We start from the raw sequence: 23,636 nt of genomic DNA on the forward strand, positions 1-23,636 counted from the left end.
ATTTGACAGGCTGTGGTTTATTGTGTACCATACACAAAGAAATCTCAGTTGGCTCTGACTTTTTCACACTAAGAACGAGCAGCAGGAAAAACTACAAAAAAGCTACTCGAAACAGATCCCAAAGTCAACAGTGGGGAAGTCGACATTGGGCCAACCCAAACCCCTCTTTCACTCATTCCCCTTCTGTGTGTGTGTGTGTGTGTGTGTGTGTGTGTGTGTGTGTGTGTGTGTGTGTGTGTGTGTGTGTGTGTGTGTGTGTGTGTGTGTGTGTGTGTGTGTGTGTGTGTGAGTGTGTGCCTGTGTGCTTGCGTGTTCACTTCAGCTAAGCCAAACACACACATCCATCAGCTTCAAGGGGTGAGAAAGCTCAAGTCGATGTTGGGAGTCCAGTTGCAAAGGACTTGGCCTATGGACTATCACTTCTACGCCTTAGTGTGTAGATGTGTGTATGTGTGTGTGTGTGTGCATGTGGCCTGAGACAGGCTTGAGAAGCTTTGCAGCATTGATTTGTCAGCGTTTGTTCTGTGTACGAAGACAATAACCCCGCAGCGTTAAGCGATCACAAACCGTGTACCGTTCTGTGATCTCATCCGACCGAGAAAAGTCTGATGTTCGACACTGGGCTCCGGGGCCGCGTGGTTCGGCCGCCAAGGGACATGTTTTCAAAACAAACCTCAGGCTTAGAGAGGGAGAAAAAACAGAAAACGAAAAGCAACGCAGAATTCTCCAGCGTGAAAAACTAAAGCGTCTCAATTACCCGCCCCTCCTCAGTCGGCATCTGATCCGTACAATACCAGCATGTGGCCGTCAGGGTGGGGGGGGGGGGGGGGGGGGGTGGGCTGGTGGCAGTTTAGAGAGAGAGATTAAATCGCCAGAACCCAGAGACAAAGCCTCATTCAGCGGTGTGCCGGCCATGGCCCGCCGGACAGAGCGGCAAAAAGTAAACAAGCGATGGAGGCTGAGCGAGGTTAGACGGTTACGTGTGTTTATCGGATTAACACAAGTCAGAGGCAGAGCAGAACCCCGAAGGGGGATCCCGAGCGGGGAACCCAGAGAGTCGGGGGGGCCCTGTCGGACGGACGCCTCGCGCTGCTGTGATGCGCTGATTAAAGGGGGGCTGAGGAAACTGAGGGGTACGGTGGAGGGGGGGGGGGGGGGGGGGGGGGAGGATCTGCATCCGGTGGAACACCAAACAAACAGAGGGCTGGAGAACCCCCCGGCTCCCCCTTCCGCCCAGACCCGGACTCCAAGCAGAACGGGTGGACTTTAGGAAGCTGTGAAGACAGAGACGCGTGGGGGCCGCGGGCCCCGGGCCCGACACCACTGTTAAAGTGTTCCTGTAAAGTTTAACGGCCTATGATGACATCTTTGACGAACGCGAATGAAATTGTACGGGGCGGGCCGGTAGTAGGGGGGTGGGGGGTAGGGGGGGCGGCGTGTGTGTGGTGTGTGTGGAGGGTGTTGCTTCACCGCCACGGATGGAATACCCCCCCCCCCAACACACACCGGATGACGCTGAGCAGCGCTGGGGTCACTCGAGCATTTTAAAGCCATTTCCTGTCACAACGCTTGACACAGCATGTCTGGCCCTCGCCAGCCTGTACCCCCCCACCACGCACACTCACACACACACATACACACACACACACACACACACACACACAGACACACACACACACACACTCACACACACAAACCAATACACACACCAATATCCACTCACACAAACACACGCATGCACAGGCACACACTCACATGCATAAAGATACTCACAAACACGACACAAGCAAGTACACACACAAACCCATACACACATCCATACACACGCACACACACACACCCACACACAGGCACACCTCACGACCCCCCTCTGAAACCCCACAGCTTCCTGGGACCCCCCAGGAAGCTGTGGGGTTTCAGAGCCCCCTCCTAGGGCAGCAGCCTTTATGTGGTGACACTTGTGTGGGACAGGGAACAGGCCAGCTGGACCTGGGGACCGGCTCTGCAGAACCCCTGGAAACATGAGGGGGGGGGGGGGGGGTGCCCGACGGTTCTCTGCATTCACCGCCATTAACACTTCAGCGGGGCGTGCTGGCATGCACGTGCACGTTTAAACATTCACATTTGCTTGTCAGGCACGTATGATGTACACTTGCACACACGCAGATGACCGCACTCACACATACACATGCGCACAAGCACACTTACACACGCACACACACATCCAAATACACACTCATGCACACAATCACTCAGACGGACAGACATACATGCACCCAAACACACGCACACACATGCACTCACACACACACACACAAACAAACACACCCTCTGAATGCTCTCTACACCATCAGAAGAATGTTGAATCTTGCTAAAGCCTATGCTTGCTTTCACAAAACATAGGTTTTATAGCAGTGTTACATCATGGCTTCATAACAAGTGGGTACTTTGAGATGCATTGTATGCCAAGGGCCTTTAAAATCACAAGGGCCTTTGGCTTGCACACAGTTTTCCATTTCCTTCAAACGTAATGAGGCCGGTTTCTCTGTAACCAAATACCCCACAGTGGTCTTATTTTTTAAATAGGACCGGGAATAATAAGATGCTATAACACAGCGGTGTGGTACGCTACTCTCTCTCTCTCTCTCTCTCTCCCTCTCTCAATCTCTCTCTCTCTGTCTCTCTCTGTCTCTCTCTCTCTCTCTCTCTCTCTCTCTCTCTCTCTCTCTCTCTCTCTCTCTCTCTCTCTCTCTCTCTCTCTCTCTCTTTGTCTCTCCCTCTCTCTGTCTCTGTCTCTCTCTCTCTCTCTCTCTCTCTCTCTCTCTCTCTCTCTCTCTCTCTCTCTCTCTCTCTCTCTCTCTCTCTCTCTCTGGGCAAAGCTTATTAGGAGCATGGACTATCTGACACTACCGCCCGTGTGTCCCCCTATTCTTGCCCGGTTTTTTCTCTCTCTCTCTCTCTCTCTCGTCAGGCTCTGTCTCTCTCTCTCTCTCTCTCTCTCTCTCTCTCTCTCTCTCTCTCTCTCTCTCTCTCTCTCTCTCTCTCTCTCTCTCTCTCTCTCTCTCTCTCTCTCTCTCTCTCTCTCTCTCTCTCTCTCGGTCTGGCTCTGGGTCTCTCTCTCTCTCTCTCTCTCTCTCTCTCTCTCTCTTTCTCTCTCTCTCTCTCGGCCTGGCTCTCTCTCTCTCTCTCTCTCTCTCTCTCTCTCTCTCTCTCTCTCTCTCTCTCTCTCTCTCTCTCTCTCTCTCTCTCTCTCGGCCTGGCTCTGGGTCTCTCTCTCTCTCTCTCTCTCTTAAGTTAAAATTAAGTTAATGTGCTGTCGTTAAAACAAGGCATGGGCTGACCTTTACCCTGGCCGGCCCTCTCTGTTAGCTCCTATTTACTCAGACTGGCTCCGTTTGCACCGAACAATGGCTGGATTATTGTGTGCACTGGTGCCCCCCCCACCCAGCCAACCACCTCCACCCACCTCCACCCAGCCTCCCACCTCCACCCAGCCCCCCACCTCCACCCAGCCTCCCACGCCCACCCAGCTCACCTGCCCCCCACCTCCACCCAGCCTCCCACCTCCACCCAGCCTCCCACGCCCACCCAGCTCACCTGCCCCCCACCTCCACCCAGCCTCCCACCTCCACCCAGCCTCCCACGCCCACCCAGCTCACCTGCCCCCCACCTCCACCCAGCCTCCCACCCCAACGCAGCCCCCACCACCCAGCTCCCCCACCCCCACCCAGCTCCCCCACCACCACCCAGCTCCCCCACCCCCACCCAGCCCCCCACCCCAACGCAGCCCCCCACCCCCACCCAGCTCCCCCACCCCCACCCAGCCCCCCACCCCAACGCAGCCCCCCACCCCAACGCAGCCCCCCACCTCCCAGGGAGGGGCCCACCTTCCCATGAGGGGCCCTCCCGGCGGCTGCCATTAGGAGGTGCGTGAGAAGGAGTTACGAGCATTGTTGACGGTGCAACGCTCCTGGTGCGTCCCAGTGTGCGTGCTCATGTGTGTGTGTGTGCGTGCATATGTGTATTATCAAACACAAATTGCTCCGAGAACAATCATTGTAATGAGTTCTCCCCGAGAAACATCAGGTAATTCACAGTAAAGAGAAAACCTTGGCAGGGCTACGAGTCATGCTACTCTGCAGATATATATATATATGCATGTATATATATATATATATATATATATATATATATATATATATATATATATATATATATATATATATATGTATATATATATATATATATATATATAAAGACATATATCTATATATAGAGATATATATAAAGAGATATATTTTAGTTTTTATCTATATCAGTATATATATTATCCCGCTAATTTAAGAGCCCTAATGTATATAAAGATATATCTCTTTATATATATATATATCCCCAACACAGTGACCACAACCATGCATGCTCTCTATCCATGGCCACCCAGGTCTGACCTCCACACACACCTGAGCTGTAAAGGAGGACGGTTGGTGGGGTGATGGGCGTCTTTAGGACACAGTGTGTGAGGGGAATGTGTCAAAACCCGGCCCTATTGAGGGGGGGGGAAAGGAGGGGTCCTGTATGGGACAGGGAAGCTGTGATAAGTGGCCATCATGGAGGTCAGCGGGTGGTGACTCCAGCGGGGGTCGCCCTCCCTCCGTTTACTTACACTTTAAATGGTCACCTCAATTAGCATTCATGTGCCACCCCAGCTGCCTTTGTCTCTGGGTTGCTGTTTGCCCTGCTGCCACAGCTGTATGTTAATGCTGCTGTGTGTCAGGGTTGGGGGGGGGCAGGAGACCGGCCTGACTCCCACTAAATGGAATAAATATGTAGAGACTCGCAGCGTAGACAACATTCATTAGTGTGTTTGGCCAGTTGGCGCGAGCCGGACTCCGGGACCACACACACACTCTTCCTGTTGGCTAAACAGATTTGGGTTTTGTTAAATAGAATTCCATTTGCTACTTTTAACCTTTTACGGGAAGCCTGTGGATCCCCTGTACCGTGGGGCGCAGGCCTGTCTGCACGGCAGCCATTCACATGATAATTCACTTTGTCCCCTTTGCCTTTATTTTGGCTTTGATTTACACACTTTATTATCTCCTATATTTGAACAAACTATTAGTTAAACAACCGGCCGACTGACGCTGAGTTAGAGCCTGAAGCTGAACTCTCAGACAATATGCTAGTCTGTGTGTGTGTGTGTGTGTGTGTGTGTGTGTGTGTGTGTGTGTGTGTGTGTGTGTGTGTGTGTGTGTGTGTGTGTGTGTGTGTGTGTGTGTGTGTGTGTGTGCGTGCGTGTGTGCGTGCGTGCGTGCGTGCGTGCGTGCGTGTGTGCGTGTGTGTGTGTGTGTGTGCGTTTGTGTGTGTGTGTGTAGGTTGTTGACTGATCTGTCTAGGCTGGTTCCTCCGGGTTCCTGCGTTAAAGCCCAGAAGACAGAGGGGCTTGAGCCTTTCAAAAGAAGAAATGGTGGATGGGGGGGGGGCGAGAGAGTCTCCTGCTGAGACCTTACAAGTGACCTTACAATAACATTTCAACCCCACAGTGAGAAGTGTTTGTCTTGCAGAACCTCTCTCTCTCTCTCTCTCTCTCTCTCTCTCTCTCTCTCTCTCTCTCTCTCTCTCTCTCTCTCTCTCTCTCTCTCTCTATCGCTCTCACTCTCTCTCTATCACTTTCACTGTCTCTCTTTTGCTCTCTCTCTCTCTCTCTCTCTCCCTCCCTCTCTCTCTCTTGATCTCTCTCTCTCTCTCTCTCTCTCTCTCTCTCTCTCTCTCTCTCTCTCTCTCTCTCTCTCTCTCTCTCTCTCTCTCTCTCTCTCTCTCTCTCCCTCTCTCTCTCTCTATCTTGCTCTCCCTCTCTTTGTGGAAGCAACTACTAGCTACTAGCTTCCTCCTGCCCTTGTCTGATACTTTCTCAATAAATCAGCTGTATTTGACTGCCTTCTCTGTATTGATACAACTTAATACATTACCATTACAGCCAGCATGGTTAGCTGTTCAGCGAGCTACGCGTCATTCTGCCTGCTCTTACCCAAGAGCAGCCTGTCTGTGTTCACCTGACAATGGACTCCGGGTTCAGGATGTTTGGTCGGACCTCGCAGGCTTCGACACGTTAAAGATTTTCCATTGTGGTGATAAAGGGCATAAAGGGACGATTATGAGCAGAGAAACATTATCCGGCCCATCTTGTACTCATGTTTGCTGAGCTTGCCCTGACCTGCTGGAGCAGACTGCGCCAGTCTCATCCTCACCCATTGCAGCCCACATCCCAGATACCTGTTGCATCTCTTGCGGAGGGGAATGATATCTCCGCATCTCTGAATGTAATCTCTGTCTCCTTTACCACATTTTGGCGTTTTTTTCTCCACCCTACCTCGGAGTAATTGCTGTCACCAAAGCTTTTTAATGTAACAACAGAGTCCGACAGAGAGACTCTGAATATCACATTCATTCTGTTGTTTTGTTATCCCCCCCCCTACCCCCCTCGTCTTCTTTTCCTTTGTGGGGGGGATTCATTAGAAAGCAACAGTTGTCCTGCTCACCCCCCCCCCCCCCCCAAGCCCCCCCACTGTTTGCATGTGTTTTGTACTATCGTTAAAAGGTTGATTGAAAGTTATGGTGGCAGCAGAGTTGGTTGGCTGGACCCCGAAGCAAAAAGAAAAGGGGGCAGCTGAAGAAAAGCTCAGCCGAGCCATCCGGCGTTTGGCCGGGATAGCAAGCCCTGAATGAGGCCTCCAGCGCCGCCACCACCCTCCTCCACCCCTCCGACCCCCGCCTGCAACCGCTTCCTCCTCCACCTCCACCCCCGCTCTTCCTCCCCTCCCTGTTCACCTCCGTCGGCCTTCCACGGGACGCCATATGGCCTCCTGCCTCCGAGCCCTTCCACTTAGTTTTACATTAGGAATTCTTTTGACGGAGCGTGGAGAGCCGTGGAGCGCTGACCCTATTGATTGGGAGCCTAAAGGAATCTGGTTCGGAGGCCGTCTGTTAGTCACGGCGACGTCATCCGTGAAGTTTACCGTCGGAGCGCTCTGCCGCCGCCGCCGCTGCATTCCGTCCTTGCTCTCGTTCAGTACAGATGTCAATCATAACGAGGCAGGGAGGGGGGGAAGGGGGGGCCTCGTGAATTCTATTCGGACGAGACCCCGTTGGGTCTTTACTCAATGGGCTGAAAGAACAGCTAGGTATTTAGGAACAAAATGGTGGAAACAGTGGAAAGAAAACCCTTCCAAAAGCCAGAGAGTCATATTTTATAGCCGTGCTACTGCCATCCGAGCCTGGAGTCGTCAATCGTGCTGCGAGACTGATTTCATTTCCTTGTGTGTGTGTGTGTGTGTGTGTGTGTGTGTGTGTGTGTGTGTGTGTGTGTGTGTGTGTGTGTGTGTGTGTGTGTGTGTGTGTGTGTGTGTGTGTGTGTGTGTGTGTGTGTGTGTGTGTGTGTGTGTATGTGTGTGTATATGTGTGTATATGTGTGGGTGTTGTTGTGTGTATGTGTATGTGTGTGTGTGTGTGTGTGTGTGTGTGTGTGTGTTGGAGTCTGAGGCTGGACCAGACCCAGACCCAGACTAACCGGTCCGAACGCTGATAGAAAACTGAGATTGAGCGTCAACACAGAGCGGCTCTCTGGGCAAACAGAGCGTCTCTGTAAACACTCACCTGGACTCCCCTTGCTCCCTAACTCGTTAACACGAGGAGACAGCAGCAGGCAGAGCCAGAGACACATGGCCTTTTCCCAGCAGCACTTTGGGCTGGCCGACCCGTACCGGGCCGCGCTGATCTGCGTTTCCATGACCAGTGAAAAAGGGCGGAGCAACGCCTGAGAATGGGGCCAAAGCGAGGCCCCGCCTCTAAGCGAGACCTGTTGAGACCTGGCCTCAACAGCTTCATTCTCTATTATTGTTTATTCCTATGTAATAATATATAAGCCTGATTAAAGGGTAATGGAGGTTTAGATTTAAGGGCACTGCGGTGATTATAGTTTGACAATATTCTCTTTCAAAACAAAATAACTTGTTGAAACAGAACTGATTTCCTCTCGATTAGTCATGGTCTAACATTGGACAATATTTCATATAATTAGTTTGCTGATATTTATATTCAACGCCGGTTTTTCCCTCGTATCAAGGACATGGTTTGGCACTCTGGGAAGTATGTGTGAAACCTTGTCCAACGTGTAAACACCACTAACGTAATATAAATCCGCACTCATTGAGCTACTGAGGGTAGGAAGCAGAAAAGAACGCCAAACTCAATTAATCACGGGGAATATCTTTGTGTGTGTTCCATCCGTCTGAAATGCAACCCAAGTAACGTCTCTTAAAACTAAGCAGTTCTAATTTACAGCAGGCCATGATATCAAACCGAACGGCGCGTGGTTGTGTTGTCACTGGCCACCGCTCCGAGGCCAGCGCAGTACAGTGGAAAACATGTACAGAGAGATGGAGATAAAGATAGAGGCGGACAGGCAGACCAAGATAGATCGGGGGCTGTGACCTTAGCGGGACGGGGCCTGCAAGGTGAACCCAGGCAGCGCCGCGCGAGTCGTGTCCCGGAGCGGCGGGGCTACCGCGGCGGCACAGGGACAACAGCTCCTCGACGACGGATTGATTTCAGACAATATTCCCGGACCGCCGAGGGGGGCCCATTGCTGTCAGTGAGAGCTTTGCTGGCTCCACTAGCCCCCCCCCCCCCCCCCCCCCCCCCTCCAGCCCTCCGCCCTACCTCCCCCCAACACACACACACACACACACACGGACCCTCCTCCCTCTCCCAAATTCAGTTTGTCTCCCTCTCAGCTCTCTACCTCTCAGCGCCTCCATGTCTCTACATCACCTCATCCCCCTTTGCTTGTCTCTCACCTGCTCCGACCACCTCCCCCACCCCCGGCGCCTCCTCCCAGCCTCTCCCACACCCGTTCCCCTGGATCTGAAAGGTCTCCATTCTGCCCGTCCCTCCCGCTACATCATATTCTGTCACTGGCTCTCGCCCCCCAGAAAGGTCCTGTTGACAAAGGCGCTGGTGTAAAGCGCTTCCCACTGTTGTGGAGACGGGACCCCTCCTCCCCTCCCCTCCCCTCCCCTCCCCTCCGCGCAAACACCCCCCACTCACCACCCGCAGCCCTAACCCCCTACCCCCCAACACCACCCCTACCACTCGGTGTTGGGTTGCCTAGGGAGCTCCAGAAAGGAGGAGCGTTCGGCCAAAGGACGCTAGGCCATCTTAGCACTATAGCCCGACCGATAGATCGGCGGGCCGATATTAGGCATTTTCCAAACTATCGATATCAGCCGATAAAAAAATATCTGCAGATTATTATTATTTTAATTTTTTTGGGGGGGTTATTGTGTTTTTCTTAAAAGGACTTTGAGTTTCATATCCTCAGTTTGTATTTTTCTAATTTTTTTTTATCAGAACTTTAATACATTTTGATTTAGACTTTTCTGTTGTGACAATAAAACAATCGAATAAAGTTTATTTTTAGACTGCATTACCTTATTATTTTAGTGAGGACTCATAAATAACTACAAATAACCAATCCGTTTATGTTTTGTTACGCGTTTCTGGAATTTCTTTTTTAAATATATGTCGGGCGATAAAGGAATATCAGATTTTTAAATCACCAAATATTTGCATTTGTATCGGCCTTAAAAATCCTTTATCGGTCGGGTCGGGCTTAGACATACAGACACACACACACACACACACATACAAAGACACACAAAGACACAAACACACATAGACACACACACACACACACCGGGACAGACAGACACACACACACACATACACACAGGGACAGACAGACGCGCAGCGTGGAGCTGGCGTGACTGCATGTCTGCTTGGAAGCGCTCGTTGTTTACCGCCTGCGTGTCCGCCTGCCAGGCAGCGGCCGAGCCACGGGGCTCCAGCTAACGGAACATCTGCATCCCATCGCACACCTCCGCTGTCAACACACACATACACACACACACGCATACAAACTGACACACACAAACACACGTACGACCAAATACAGACACACGCACACATACACACGCAAACACACACACATACATGAGTGCACACACACACACACACACACACACCCGGTGCAGGTTGGGGAGATGTTGTTTTGGTGTGTTCCTGCTCCAGTACCAGGCAGGAATGCAGGGAGTCGAGGTGAAGGGGGGGGGAAGGGGTGCGTGACGGTGCGTTGGGTGGAGCGCCGCCCGTCGATGACTAACGGAGGGAACCGTGCAGCGGGCACGAAGAAAGAGCCAATCGGAGCGGAGCGGAGGCATTGTAACAAGGGGGGGGGGGGGGCACTTCCTGGGGTTGAAGTCGTCGTCCACGGTTACGCTTACCGCGAGATTAAGTCCAGTTGAACACCCAGCGGTATGTTCAACAGTTCAACTTTCTCTCTCGTGAACCTCACGTGGCACATTTTTAGGGCCTGGGCGTGCACGTTAATACGGGAGGGGGGGGGGGGGGGGGGTTCTACTCCTACACGTGTTCCTACGATGTGCCGTGGACGGCCAGCTCTCCTTCCAGCTCATCGTCCCCCAACCAGATCATCGAGGACTGGTAGACAGGTGCTCCTCCTCGCCCTCACGCTATAGGAGAGAGAGAGAGAGAGAGAGAGAGAGAGAGAGAGAGAGAGAGAGAGAGAGAGAGAGAGAGAGAGAGAGAGAGAGAGAGAGAGAGAGAGAGAGAGAGAGAGAGAGAGAGAGAGAGAGAGAGAGAGAGAGAGAGAGAGAGAGAGAGAGAGAGAGAGAGAGAGAGAGAGAGAGAGAGAGAGAGAGAGAGAGAGAGAGAGAGAGAGAGAGAGAGAGAGAGAGAGAGAGCGGTGGAGGTGGGGTCTGTGTAACTATGTCATGTGGTGGAGGCCGAGCTAGGGAGCCCAGTGTGAGATTGTTGGGATTCCTGGTTGCTGCCGCCCGGGCCCACCTAATCCCCTCTGCTCCCCGGTCATGGCTCGCCTCGTGGGCTCTGTGTTGAAGGAGGCCCCTCTCTCTCTCTCTCTCTCTCTCTCTCTCTCTCTCTCTCTCTCTCTCTCTCTCTCTCTCTCTCTCTCTCTCTCTATCTCTCTCTCTTGCTCTCTCTCTCTCTCTCTCTCTCTCTCTCTCTCTCTCTCTCTCTCTCTCTCTCTCTCTCTCTCTCTCTATCTTTGTCCGACGTTGTCAAGCCCTATCTCTTGCTATGTCTCTCTCTCTTGGTGTCTCTCTGTGCCTGCGTCTCGGTGCCTCTCTCCCCTGATAAGTGGCCCAGGCCAGGCACGCTCTGCCCCTGTGTGCGCCGCGCCGGCCCTGGGCCTAATGGAGTGAGATAAAGCGGCTGGAGGACCACTCACCGCGCGCGGGACAGCGGATTACCACCACAGGCTCAGACACCCAAATAATCCCCCCCCCCCCCCTCGCCCTGGTTAAGTGCGAGTAAACAGGAATCTTGGGGCAAGGTCGCTGGTTCGGATCCCCCTGGTTACTTTGTCTTTTGTTCTAGCTCAGGCGCTCAACGGCTTGGGCACCTTTCTGGTTTCCACCTCACAGCAGTGTGGTGGTGAGGGGGTGAAGGGCAGCCTTTGGTCGTGGGAGCGTGTGTAAACGCTGATGCACACGTCTGCTGGACCCAGCCCCCCCCCCCCCACCCCCTGCAGACAGCTGGGCCCGTAGGGAAGCGCTCATGCCTAATAAAATATAGCAACCTTGAGTTCAAAGGCTCCCCAGTAAGGCCTGTTAAAGGTAAGCCCTGTGATTGAGATGTTTCCATAAGCTTTATGACAACGCTGGAGTCGTTCCTCTACTCTTCTTACACTCTTTGAGCGCACTCGCTCTTCTGATGGAGGCGGCGGAGTTTGCATTGTGTGTGTGGACGAGGAGGAAGAGAGAGGAGGAGGAGAGGGAAGAGGAGAAGAGAGGAGGAGGAGGAGGGAGAAGCAGAGAGCGAGGAAGAGGAGAGCAAGGAGCAGGAGAGAGAGGAGGAGGAGAGAGAGGCGGGGGAGAGAGAGGCGGGGGAGAGGGTGGAGGAGGAGAGCCGCTGTTGTTTCTCTTATAAGCAGCGGAGGCGGCTTCCGTTTCGCTTTGAAGTCGCCGCGAGCAACTTGAGCCCGATGTCACCGTTAACGAGAATACCGTCTCTCTCAGGCGCATACCTCGCTGACAAGACACCATGCGTCTTAATCTCTCTCTTATTCTATTCTTTACTCATACAGACCCCTCCAACCCTCGCTCGCACCCCATCTCTCTCCCCCACAACCCTGGTTCTCTCTTTCTCTAGTCTGTGCTCTTTCTGGTCACCCAATAGCCTCAGCCTTCCCATTCCCACCAGTGGAGCAGTCCCCATTCAGCCCACATCAGATGGGGCCGAAGAAAGAGCCATTGTCCAGGCCGGTCCTAACCTGGCCTTATCTATTGATTGGAAAGCCGAGAGGGGAAAATAAAAGGTATTGATTACCGCATTGGGTGAAGTTGCCGGGCAGGACGTCTGGAGGGGTAAGAAAAGACGGCATTCTTTACCCTCCGCTGCCCCACTGCTGTCAAAACCATTCTCTCTCTCCCCCTCTCTCTCTCTCTCTCTCTACCGTTACCCTTGGGCCCCCAAAACCCCCGGGCCCCCAAACCCTCTCTCTCTCTTTCAGACTCTATCTCTCAGCCTTCCCATCTGCTTTCACCTTATCATTGCATCCCCTTAAAACCCCGGCCCCCTTTCTCCTGAAAAGGGCCCGATGGCTCCCAGCCCCTGGGGAGACTTTTATCTCTGGCTGGTGAAATGTATAGCTGGATGTGGCGGCAGGTTTTAGGGACAGCAGCGTTCACACACTCTGCAGGCCGAGCTTGAGGCCCCTGCCTCACCTTTTTCCCTCGGAGCCGCCAACTCCTGAGTCCCTGGGTCTCCGGTGGAGTCACCGGGCCCTGCGTCCCCCTGCTACGCTCACACCTTATTTATTCCTTTCATTTAGTTTCTTTCTTCCAGCTTCTACTCGGCTTTTGGCCGTTCTGCTCTCACATGGCAGGCCAGGCCAAGTCATGGCTGCCTAGCATCCACTATGGTGGAGCAGATGTGTCTAACAGACGTGTGTAGTAGAGGTGTGTAGCAGGGGTGTGTAGCAGACGTGTGTAGCAGAAGTGTGTAGCATAATTGTGTAGTTGACGTGTTTAGCAGACGTGTGTAGCAGAAGTGTGTAGCAGACGTGTTTAGCAGAAGTGTACAGCAGAAGTGTGTGGCAGGAGTGTGTAGCAGACGTTTGTAGCAGATGTGTGTAGCAGTCAGAAGTGTGTAGCAGCAGTGTGTATTAGCAGTGTGTAGCAGACGTGTGAAGCCGCAGTACGCAGCAGTGGGTATTAGCAGTGTGCAGCAGAATTGTGTATTAGCAGTGTGTAGCAGACGTGTGTAGCAGCAGTTTGCAGCAGTGTGTAGCAGACTTGTGTAGCAGACGTGTGTTCTAAAGGCGCCCCTGAGGTTTGGGAGCTGGATGACAGGAAGTTATTTCCCTGCAAGCACAGGATCCATAAAAGTCTAATTCCTTCCTCTCCACCTCGCTACTGGTCTGCTAGTACGAGAGGTCAGCAGCACCGTCTGCCTGTTCTCCTCTCTCCAGGGTTCTGTTTGACACGTCAGAACCACGGCCCAGTCGGAGGAACCTTCTGCAAGTCTTAACAGCCCCTCACGGCCCACTTGCCAGACATTATGTAAATACTCCGTATTGAAGAGGCATTCCACCAGATGCGTGTTTATACAACTATTTGCTCATTCTGGTCGAGTAGCGTGCTACGGGGCTGTAGAAGAACAGAACACGTCTCGGCGTTTGGCTAGAGATTAGGACGAAATCCCTTTTAATGGGTGGATGCTGGTGGTGTTTGTTTGAAGGCCGTGTTCGGCGCTGGATGCGGCTGCGTTGCGTGCGTTAGCACCTTGTTCTCTGTGTGGTTGACTCGCTCCCAGGTGTTCTCCAGTGGATCGTCTGTCAGCAGACAAGCCAAACCTTTATTGACATGTTTGCCATGAGCGAGCGAAAAAGCACTAGGGAGGGGGAGCGCACTGTAGACATTTATTACAGATCCACAGGTGTTCTTTCAAAAAGAGAGAATACATGGGGAGGGAAGTGCCAGCACATCTAAACTGGACGCTTCGGGTCCTGCCCATGTGTGTTTCTTGGTATTTCACTTTAACCTCAGCTTTCTGTAGCCTTTGCGGCCCCATATATTTTCCCCTATAAACCCCCTCGTGGCTCATCAGTGATGCATAAAGAGGCTGTATGACGGTATGCACGAACATACTATATTTAGTCCGAATCACAAGAATGCTTGTTGTTCAATATGGCCTTTCTCCTCCATCGCCAGACGGAGCAAAATAAAACAACTAATTCTGTGAGTTGCCAGGCCTCGTCTTCTCCCTCGCAGTTCCATGAAAGATTCCTTTCACACACGGATCCCCCGCTCCAACAGGCAACTGTACGCATACTGTAACTCAGTCACCCCCATGCGGTCACATGCATCGTGTTCCATCTATAATGCTTCCAACAATGCCAACAATTTACGTAAACACGCGGAGACGTTCACCAGCTTGTCGTCCCTCCTGAAGATTCGCACCGTCGTGTTCTCTGAGGGTAAGAGGCTGTCGCCGGTCATCGTGTTCTCTGCAGGGAGGCTGTGACCAGGGAGGGAGGCTCAAACCACGACCCAGCACGTCTCCCCTCTGGAGGCAGAACAGACAGCTCCGGCCCCGGTCTGCTGTACTCCTTATACGGTGCAGCGGCGTGGACGAGCGCCTCTGCATTTCTCCAATGGAGATTTCTGCTATCAAGGTTGATAATATTTCCTTCCTGTGGGTGTTTTGATTTCTCAGACCGCGGGCCCGGGTCAGGGAATGGAGCCTCCAGCTCCCAAGGTTATGAGAGAGCGTCCTTGAAGGGAGGAAGGTGGAGAAGGGGGGGAGGAGGGCTGGAGGAGGGGGGGAGGAGGGTGGAGGAGGGTTCCTCCCTGCCCAAACAAGGGGAGCGGAAGACTGCGGTGATCAGACGGCACAAACACAGCCCTCATTAGGGTCCTCGGCGTCGGCCTTGACTGCAGCACCTCTCCAGCCTTGTTTGGAGTCCAACTTCAATCGCTCTCTGTTTCTTATCGACTCGTATTAGAGCGGAGATGCAGGGAGGAAATCATTTGTTGCAAATTCCTCCCGCTCAGAACCGGCCGCCAAAGTCTTTGGTTTATTAAGCCCTGAGCTCAGGAGCTTAAGCAGCGCTGCTCTCGCTGCTACGACGCCGCGCAGAACGCTTGTTTTTCCACACCTTCATGCATTCTTGTACAGCAGAGAGAGCGCTCCGTGGGTCGTCTCATCCTCCTTCTCCCTTCGCCTCCCGCCCCCTGGATCCAGGAATCCAGTCATAGATTTTCCTTGGGTTTTGTTTGGCTGAACGAGCCCCAGACTGCGATCAATGCACTTTTGATGCTTTCCAGCACCTACGAGACCCCTAGTCATGAATCAAGTCCTTTTTCCATTGTTTAACATGGCCCCGTTCCCTGGTAGCCTCTCTGCAGTCCAACCGGCCCGTGCCGTTCCCTGGTCTCTGGACAACGTTGTAAACACTCATCAGAGGAGTGGAACATGGGCAGTCCAACATCCCCCCCCCGCCCTCGGCACCATGCTGCTCAAGCGTGTGTGAGAGGCCTTCACATGCCAGCCTTTGGTCCCACCGGGATCAACCGGGTCCTTATGAGTCGGCTCCATGGCAGAGGTGCGATCTGCCAGTGGAACGAAGCAGAGTTTACACTGCGGAGATGAACACAGAACGGCCTCTGTTTGCCTCTGCTGGTAGCGGAGGGGTGAGCTACTGGCCGCCTGACAACGGCCAGAGAGACTGTGGCCACATTCTCTCCGCAGACATAAACAGTCACACTTCCAATTTCCTGTGCCTGCAGTGGACCAGGAAAGGCCTTCCACATCGAGGAAGGAAGTGTGAGCACTCCATGCGTTGGTCTGTGTGTGTGTGTGTGTATGTGTGTGTGTGTGTTTGAGCAAGGATTAGCTTTTCATAAACACACATCAGGATCCTGAGAGAAGCTTTGCTAAATGTACGCTGTATCATCAAAGTGTGCTCGTGCGTAGATGAGGAGACCTTTGGTGGGCAGCAGAGCGGAGCCACAATGCTCGTCCAGATCTGGTACCTGGGGAACATCTGTCTGCAAGATGACAAGCAAGAACCCACTGGAATCATCTGAATACAATCTGCCTCTGTACCTGACCCACAAGCACACACAAGCACACACACACAAACACACAGACACACACACAAACACACACACACGCGCGCACGCACACACAAGCACACACACACACACACACACACACACACATGCGCGCACGCACACACAAACACACACACACACACACATACATATGCTCGCACACACACACACACACACACACACACACACACACACACATGCTCGCACACACACACACACACACACACACACACACACACACACACACACACATATACACACACACGCACGCACACACATGCTCTCACACACACACACACACACACACACACACATACATTTCTGCTCATAATATTACACATCTTATCTACCATGTGTGGAAAATTCCCATTGGAATCTCACTGTGTGTATGTGTGTGTGTGTGCGTGTGTGTATGCGTGTGTGTGTGTGTGTGTGTGAGAGAATGTACCCCTCCCCCACATTTGTTTTTACTACTAGCAGGCTAACCATTTGCTCTGGCATGCCCTGCGGAAGGCTCCCCTGGCTAGCTCACTACTATTAATATGTTGTAATGTTGTGTACTATTATAAACTTGTATTAGAACTGTGTGCGAAAGTCTAGCTGCCGGCTGTGTAACGTAGCTTCAGAGCAACGCCACAGGAAGTTCCAGGAACAAGAGCTGGTTAGAGCTTATTAGCATTAGCTAGGATTCGGGCTATGTGTTGCAAAGATTCCTCGCTCGACTGGCTCCATACACACACTGCTGCTCAGAGCGAAGCGAGTCCTGTCCCGGACGCGGACCGCTCTTATCAGTGGATCCAGCCGCGGGACCCCTCCTGGCCTCTCTCTGGAGGGCCCGGTGTGCTGAGACGGGACAGGATGTGTTCAGATTGAGTCGGAGGGGGGCAGGGGGTCGGGGGGCGTAGCAGGCTCCTGAGAGCGCTGATGCAGGCCTTCTGACACCATCACAGGGCATTTGGAACTGCTCCATTTCACTACATCTGAGGGAGCAGACCTGAGCCAATTAAGAACAGGGAGGGTCGGTTGCTGTCCGCCTCACTGTGGCCTGGCCTACCCTCCTCCTCCTCCTCCTCCTCCTCCTCCTCCCCCTCCTCCACTACCAGCACCAGCGCTTTGATCTCCCACACGCTATCCACAACCAGAGCCAGAACACTTTGCCCCCTTCTCTGCGATGGATGCTGAGGCTTTGACCAATTATTGCAATCTGGATTTAACGCTTCTGAGTGAACGGACCGAAGAGCGACAAATCACCTCCATCACATCCCATCTGCCCAAAACAAACCCTGCTTCCCCAAAAGATGGAAAACACATTGCGTTTCATTCAGTAATTAATCGCTGCTCCGTTGTTAAAAAGGATAACATGTGTTCTCATCAGCCCAGGTTTTCCTCTGTTGGACTTCAATTGGCTTAACACAAGCTTTTGGGGCTAAGCTCTTTTGGGGGGAATTGTTGGCACTATATGAAAAAGATACGTCCTGGATTTTAGTTATTGCAGTATTAAACAAAGGTTGTGGAAGGATCTGAAGGGCGACATTCCAATACAGTGCATTGTAAATTGTGCACTTTCCTGATTGGATGATCCTCTCCCTCCTCACTGTTACAAAGAACAAAGTCCCAAACGTAGCCTTTGTGCACAGTAACTTTGCAAAATTAAAAATCCAAAACTCAAAGGGTAATTTCCACCATTTTGAGAGGCGATCAAATTTCAGACCTCTCTTTCGAGTTGTGTTTGTTAATGCAGCAGAGAACCTCAGGCTCGACCTTGACCTCGACCTTGACCTTGACCTTGACCCTCTCTGCTCCGCCCCTCCAGGACCCCCGCAGGTGGCCGACCAGGTGGCCCACCGGCAGAGCGCCCGGCTGGGCAGCGCCATCAAGCTGCCCTGCCCCGTGGACGGAGACCCCCCGCCCCTCATCATGTGGACCAAGGACGGGCGCAACATCCACAGCGGCTGGACGCGCTTCCGCATCCTCCGCCTGGGCCTGAAGATCAAGGAGGTGGAGGCGGAGGACGCCGGCACCTACGTCTGCAAGGCCACCAACGGTTTCGGCAGCGTCAACATCAACTACACCCTCATCGTCATCGGTAAGGAGCCCTCAAGGTGTTCTCGTGACGTATTTCATGTTCAGAGTTCACCTAGACTCTGCATAGCCTACCCCCTTACCCCCCCCCACACCCCTCGTACGCACTTATTGGATGTTGTCCCTCCTGGCACTTAACATTCACACTTATTGTATGTTGTACGTCCTGGCACATAAAAATAGTACTCAGCTTCGTGTAGCATCCTATCTTAGATAAAAGATAAAAATCCTGTGTAAAAGCTTCTGCTAAATGCCCTAAATGTGTGTAACTGTACATTTATTCATGTTCCATCATCCCCCGCGGGGGAGGTGACTGGGGGCTTCTAACCGTGAGATATTCTGTGAGTTCGACTCTGCATCCGTGAAGTCACCTGCATCGTAAAAGAGAGCTCGTCTCAGGCCTGCGACCATGAGTCAGACCACGTCACCCTCCGCCACGGGAACATCTTGGATTCCGTCTCTTTGGGTCCAGATTTGTCCCGCCTCGTTGCGCTCCAGAACCCGACTGATCTGCAGATGTTGGGAGACGTCCTCCCCGACGGAGGTCGCGGCCCAAAGCGAGGGGCTCCGCGGAGGGCTTAGCGGTGGCTCCCCTCCTCTTTCATATTCCTCACAGCCCCTCTGATCCCAAAGTCAACAAAGACATGCGATATTGTTTCATACCACTTCATCCTCCGTGATTCCGTCGGCTTTGGGATTCTTCCTCTTCCTCGGGGCGACCCTGTGTGAAGTCAGGGGGGGGTCCGCGGCTTCCCCGCGCAGCAACCAGAACCCCATTGGATCACCACGGCTGCTTCGCTACAAAGCCCCTCGTAGCTCCGGGGCACGACGGAGGGGATCAGGCCGCTCTCCCCTGCCCTCCGGCCCTCCGTCTCCCCGGCTGAGCCGCGGACGCCGCCCCGTGCGTTAGTGCAATGTGGTCGCTCTCTGCGTGTGCGTCTGTGTACGGTACATTTCCCCTGCTCCGGAGCGGAGCGGGATGAATGAGTGGAGTGGAGCGTTCAGGCGGTGTTTAGTCTAATCACTCTAAGATGGCTAATTAGGGGCACAGCCTCTGGGAGTGAAGTGGAGGCCACGGCCCGGCGGTGCAGCCGCCCTGTGAGTGCTGCGCAATTATATTCCACTCAAAAGACCGCGTTTCCCAGAAGGCCGTTTGGTCACCATGTTCTTTTGATTCTCAGGAACCCCTTCAATAGGATGTTGCTTTTACTTTTGAATAGAGATGGAGATCAGAGATTCTGATTATATTACATTATGAACTGGAAATAAGTTACAATTACAGACCTGTCTGGTGTTTTGAAAAAACGGACAATCAGTCGGGGATCTGGTAGGCATGCAACAGAGTTTGATTTGAGCAGGAGCGAGGGAGATGAGAGGGTTTGTAACGTGATGCACTTTTGTATCTTCTCGCGCGGCCATGGCTGACCTGTGCATGACTAGAGACAGATACAGCTACACAACAAAAAAAAAAACGTTTTGCCTCATGTCCTTCGGATAGCAGACTTTCTGGCTGTGGGCTAAGGTCTTGTTCACAAGTAGACACATCATATCTCAGCACTACAAAGAGCATATTGTGCTACAGTGAAACGTTGCAGATAGAGATTTGCAGGCCAGTTACAAAGCTCAAAGTTCACATACAGTTCTGTCATATGGCATGTATTAAGAGATCAGATTATTTACATTTGGAGCACACTGAACTCCCTTTTTAACAACGTTTAAACCTGGCGTCATATAATGCATGGTACATGTTGTGGATAGGCCAGCAAGAGAGAAGAATAAGCGATATAAGTTACACAGATTCAACATCTTGTTCGACGACTCTTCACGCTCCAACAGAGAGACAAACACACGTATTAAAGGACGTATAAATCACAGTCGATTTGTCCAACGATAGATAACATCTTTCTCCCTGCAGTCCTGCGGTGCGCTTAGTGACAGATGATTCATCTCCTTTGGCTCCCAGTGCTGTGGGACTGAGGAGTCTTCAATGGACGCTATATGACTTCACGCGCTCTGTTGCAACTGGCAGTTACTGCTGTTTTCTTTATTGCAGATGGTTTCAACCTTGCCTGGCAGTTAGCTTTGCTCTGCTGTCAGTAAATCAGGACTAAATTCCAACAGAGTTGTTTGTCTTTAACGAGCCTTTATTATTGTTATCAGTGGAATTAGCGGCAGAAGAGCTCATCCCACGGATCCCAAGAGCTAACCCTAACTCCTGATTGGTTGAAGTTCCTTTGGGTTGTTTGGTTGTAGTAAATGCATAAAAAACCTTTCATGGGCGCGCACATACACACAGACAGACATACACACGCACGCGCACACACACACACCCACACACACACACACACACACACACACACACACACACACACACACACACACACACACACACACACACATAAGGCCCCCTGTTTCGGCTCCTTCGTAGGTCGGCCCAGCAGCCAGGGACTGGCAGCCATCAGCTCAGCGTTTGTTTTCCTAGATGATTGTTCCATTAGGGAGGGGGGGGGGGGGGGGGGGGGGGGGGGCATAGCTTTCTCCAGTAGGAACCAGATTGAACGGGGGTCGGGGGGGGGGGGGGGGGGGCTTGGGGTTCTGCTTCGAAACAGTAACAGGACTGAAGTCAGGGCTTGAGAAAACCTACGTCTCTCGGCCAAACGGGGCACCGTCAACACGGGTAACACTTTCCGTTAGGCTTGAGTCAGCTAATTGCCAGCAGCATTCGAATGCCCTGCTAACGGCGGCGGGGAGCTCGTTAAGCTGCCGGGGGAACCGGAGGGCTTGGGGGGGGGTTCTGGGGGCCAATATTTTTTTAAAAGGCTCTAAATGAGGGGTACCTTCCAGCGCAGACCCTGCATACATCATGTCAGTTTATTATTTTTACTGGATCAGGGACCGCCCCCACAACCCCACTTGTTGGTTACGAGGCAGTACGGGGGGGGGGGGGGGGGGGGGGGGGGTATTGGCAGCTAGATTCTGGCCGGCCTTCAACATCAAGGCAAGCACAGCATACTCTAAAAACATTACGCGGCTGCTCCGTCTGGGACTGGGGGAGCGGAGGCCGCTCGGAGGAGAGCGGTGAGAGGAGGAGACGCCAAGAAACGCAGAGAGACAGAGGAGTAAAACAGTAAGTCAGAGCTATGCAGGGTGATGTAAGGAAGTGTTGGGGGGTTGGGGTTGGGGGGGACGATATTCCTCTGCCTCCATCTGCCAGTGGACACGCTGTCCTCCCCTGAGCTATCTGAAGAATCTGGCCGGCCACTGCAACATGGCGCCTCCTCAATCCCCCCAGCTGGCTGTTTGGGCTCTGTTTGGGGTGGTCTCCTGACAACTGACCCCCACTACCGCCAGGCCCCGCCCCCCGGGCCCGCCCTTGGCTCCGCCCCTCCGGCTCTCTGGCCATCCCACTGACCCACACATGACAACAACATACAGGACCACTCTGTCCTCGGCTGTGGGCAGTGGAAAAGACTCTTATGACCACAGATGATGGCTTTCTAATTGAGACTGCTCGACTTACTGTCATTAGGTGTCCATTTTTCATAACACACGTCTTTGGATTATCTTAACATTATATACCTCTGGATATGTCGTTAGGCTAGCCCTCTCCGTTCTCCTCCCTGCTCCCCTCTCCTCTCCTCCCTCTCCTCCTCTGGACATTAGATTGTCCCCAACAACATCTGGAGCTCATTGGAGCCCACAAATCACGGCCCCCTTCTCTGTGATTCAGCAGCCCCACGAGGCTCCGGCCGCCGTTTCCTGGGGCTTGATTTGTGAATGAAAAGGTATTGAATGGCGTCGGCCTTTAAAACAACATGGTCTGCTCGTATGAATGGACTGTAGCCGATGGCGACGGCAGCTGATGCTGGTTTAGAGCCGGACAGGGGAGCCTTGTTCGTGGCTACGTCAATTGCGATGACTTTTATGTAATTAATAGCCGCGCTGGTTTTTACCGCCGCTCGCTTAAGGACGTTTCAGCAGAGGTTAAGGCCTTCTTCGGGTTTCGTTCCCGGGCAACGGGAGGAGACACACGGGGCCGTTAGCTGGAAGGCCACTCAGCCTCAGTTTAGGAATAACAAAGATAACCAGAAGTATAAATTATTTCATAGGCTTGAGGTGATCCCCCCCCCACCCCCCCCCCCCACCGGTCGGAGGGTCCAGCGCTGAGCCAACATTGTTGGAGGACAATAGCGTCTTGGGATACGGTTAGTTATAGACGTTATAAAAGAGCCTCATTGTTCGCCAGCATTGACATTAAGTAGGGAGGAAATAGATTCCAAACTAAAAATCAAAAAGCAAACTGGGGCAGTGTGGGAGCGCGCCGTGTTTGGATTGGGAGGTTCAGGAACCGGGAGGAATGCGGAGCAACAGAGAGATGTTTCTTCCAGCGCAGGCTGCTTTTTAGAGGAATGGGTTATTATAGTTGGCTAGTTAAAGCCCCCTCAAATAGCCATGACATCATGGCTGCGCCTGGTGGGGCAGGGGACGCACAATGGAGGGTCTGTGCCCGGGCGGAGACCCTGGAGAGCTCTGAGGGGTGGGGTGGGGGGTCGGGCCGGGAGGGCGGCACCACCAGAGGGGGTGGGGGGGGGTTAGGAGTCACATCTGGCCCCTCTACCTGGGCCCGCCGCCCCGCTGTATCAGGGAGCGTCGCCCCGGCCTGAGGGAGCTGTGGGCCGCGCCGGTCCTGGTGGAGGGGATATTTTACGCACTTTTTTTACGCACACTCTTATGCACATATTGTATGTTTTACGTCCTGGCGCTTAATGTACGCAATTATTGTATGTTTTACGTCCTGGCACTTAATGTATTGTATGTTGCACATCCTGGCACTGAAAAAACACTACTTAGCATTGTGTCTCATCTTATCCTAGATACATTTGTTGTATGCAGGGAGTGGGTGCATGCCACTCTATGAACATCCTTACTGTACCGACAGCGATATATTGTTTCTCTTTCTTCTGACAAATGTACTTACTTTAAGTCGCTTTGGATAAAAGCGTCTGCTAGATACCTTGGGCGATCGAGTCCGAGGGTTCCCCCCTCCCCTCCCCCATAGAGCCCCTGATTTCATCATCGCTGTGACCCGGTGAATAAACGTCCGTTAGCTAGTCTCTTCATATTATATTTTAAGCCCTGTCTTAGCTCCGCTGCATTATGTCAGCCCGTGACATAAAGCCCACAGCTGTCCGCTGGAACCGGGGTTATGAAAACTGATCACATTACTCCCCAATGCTACAGGCTACGACCTTAAGCTCAGCACAGCCGGCTTAGGGGAGACGGGCAGGAAACGCTGAAATGATTTGGATCGAGCAAAGACGACCTCACGGGACGTTA

At 52.7% G+C, this 23,636-nt stretch overlaps 1 protein-coding gene across 1 annotated transcript in view; it reads left to right on the plus strand.

Moving 5' to 3' along the window:
* Positions 1–23,636, plus strand: part of LOC115543976 (fibroblast growth factor receptor-like 1) — a 30,046-nt gene that overhangs the window by 1,037 nt on the left and 5,373 nt on the right. The window contains exon 3 of the mRNA XM_030356701.1: positions 18,031–18,303. Coding sequence (XP_030212561.1) covers positions 18,031–18,303 — 273 coding nt within the window. The remainder of the gene's footprint in view (positions 1–18,030; positions 18,304–23,636) is intronic.

This window comes from Gadus morhua, chromosome 5 (genome assembly GCF_902167405.1).
Source record: "Gadus morhua chromosome 5, gadMor3.0, whole genome shotgun sequence".
Lineage (NCBI taxonomy): Eukaryota > Metazoa > Chordata > Actinopteri > Gadiformes > Gadidae > Gadus > Gadus morhua.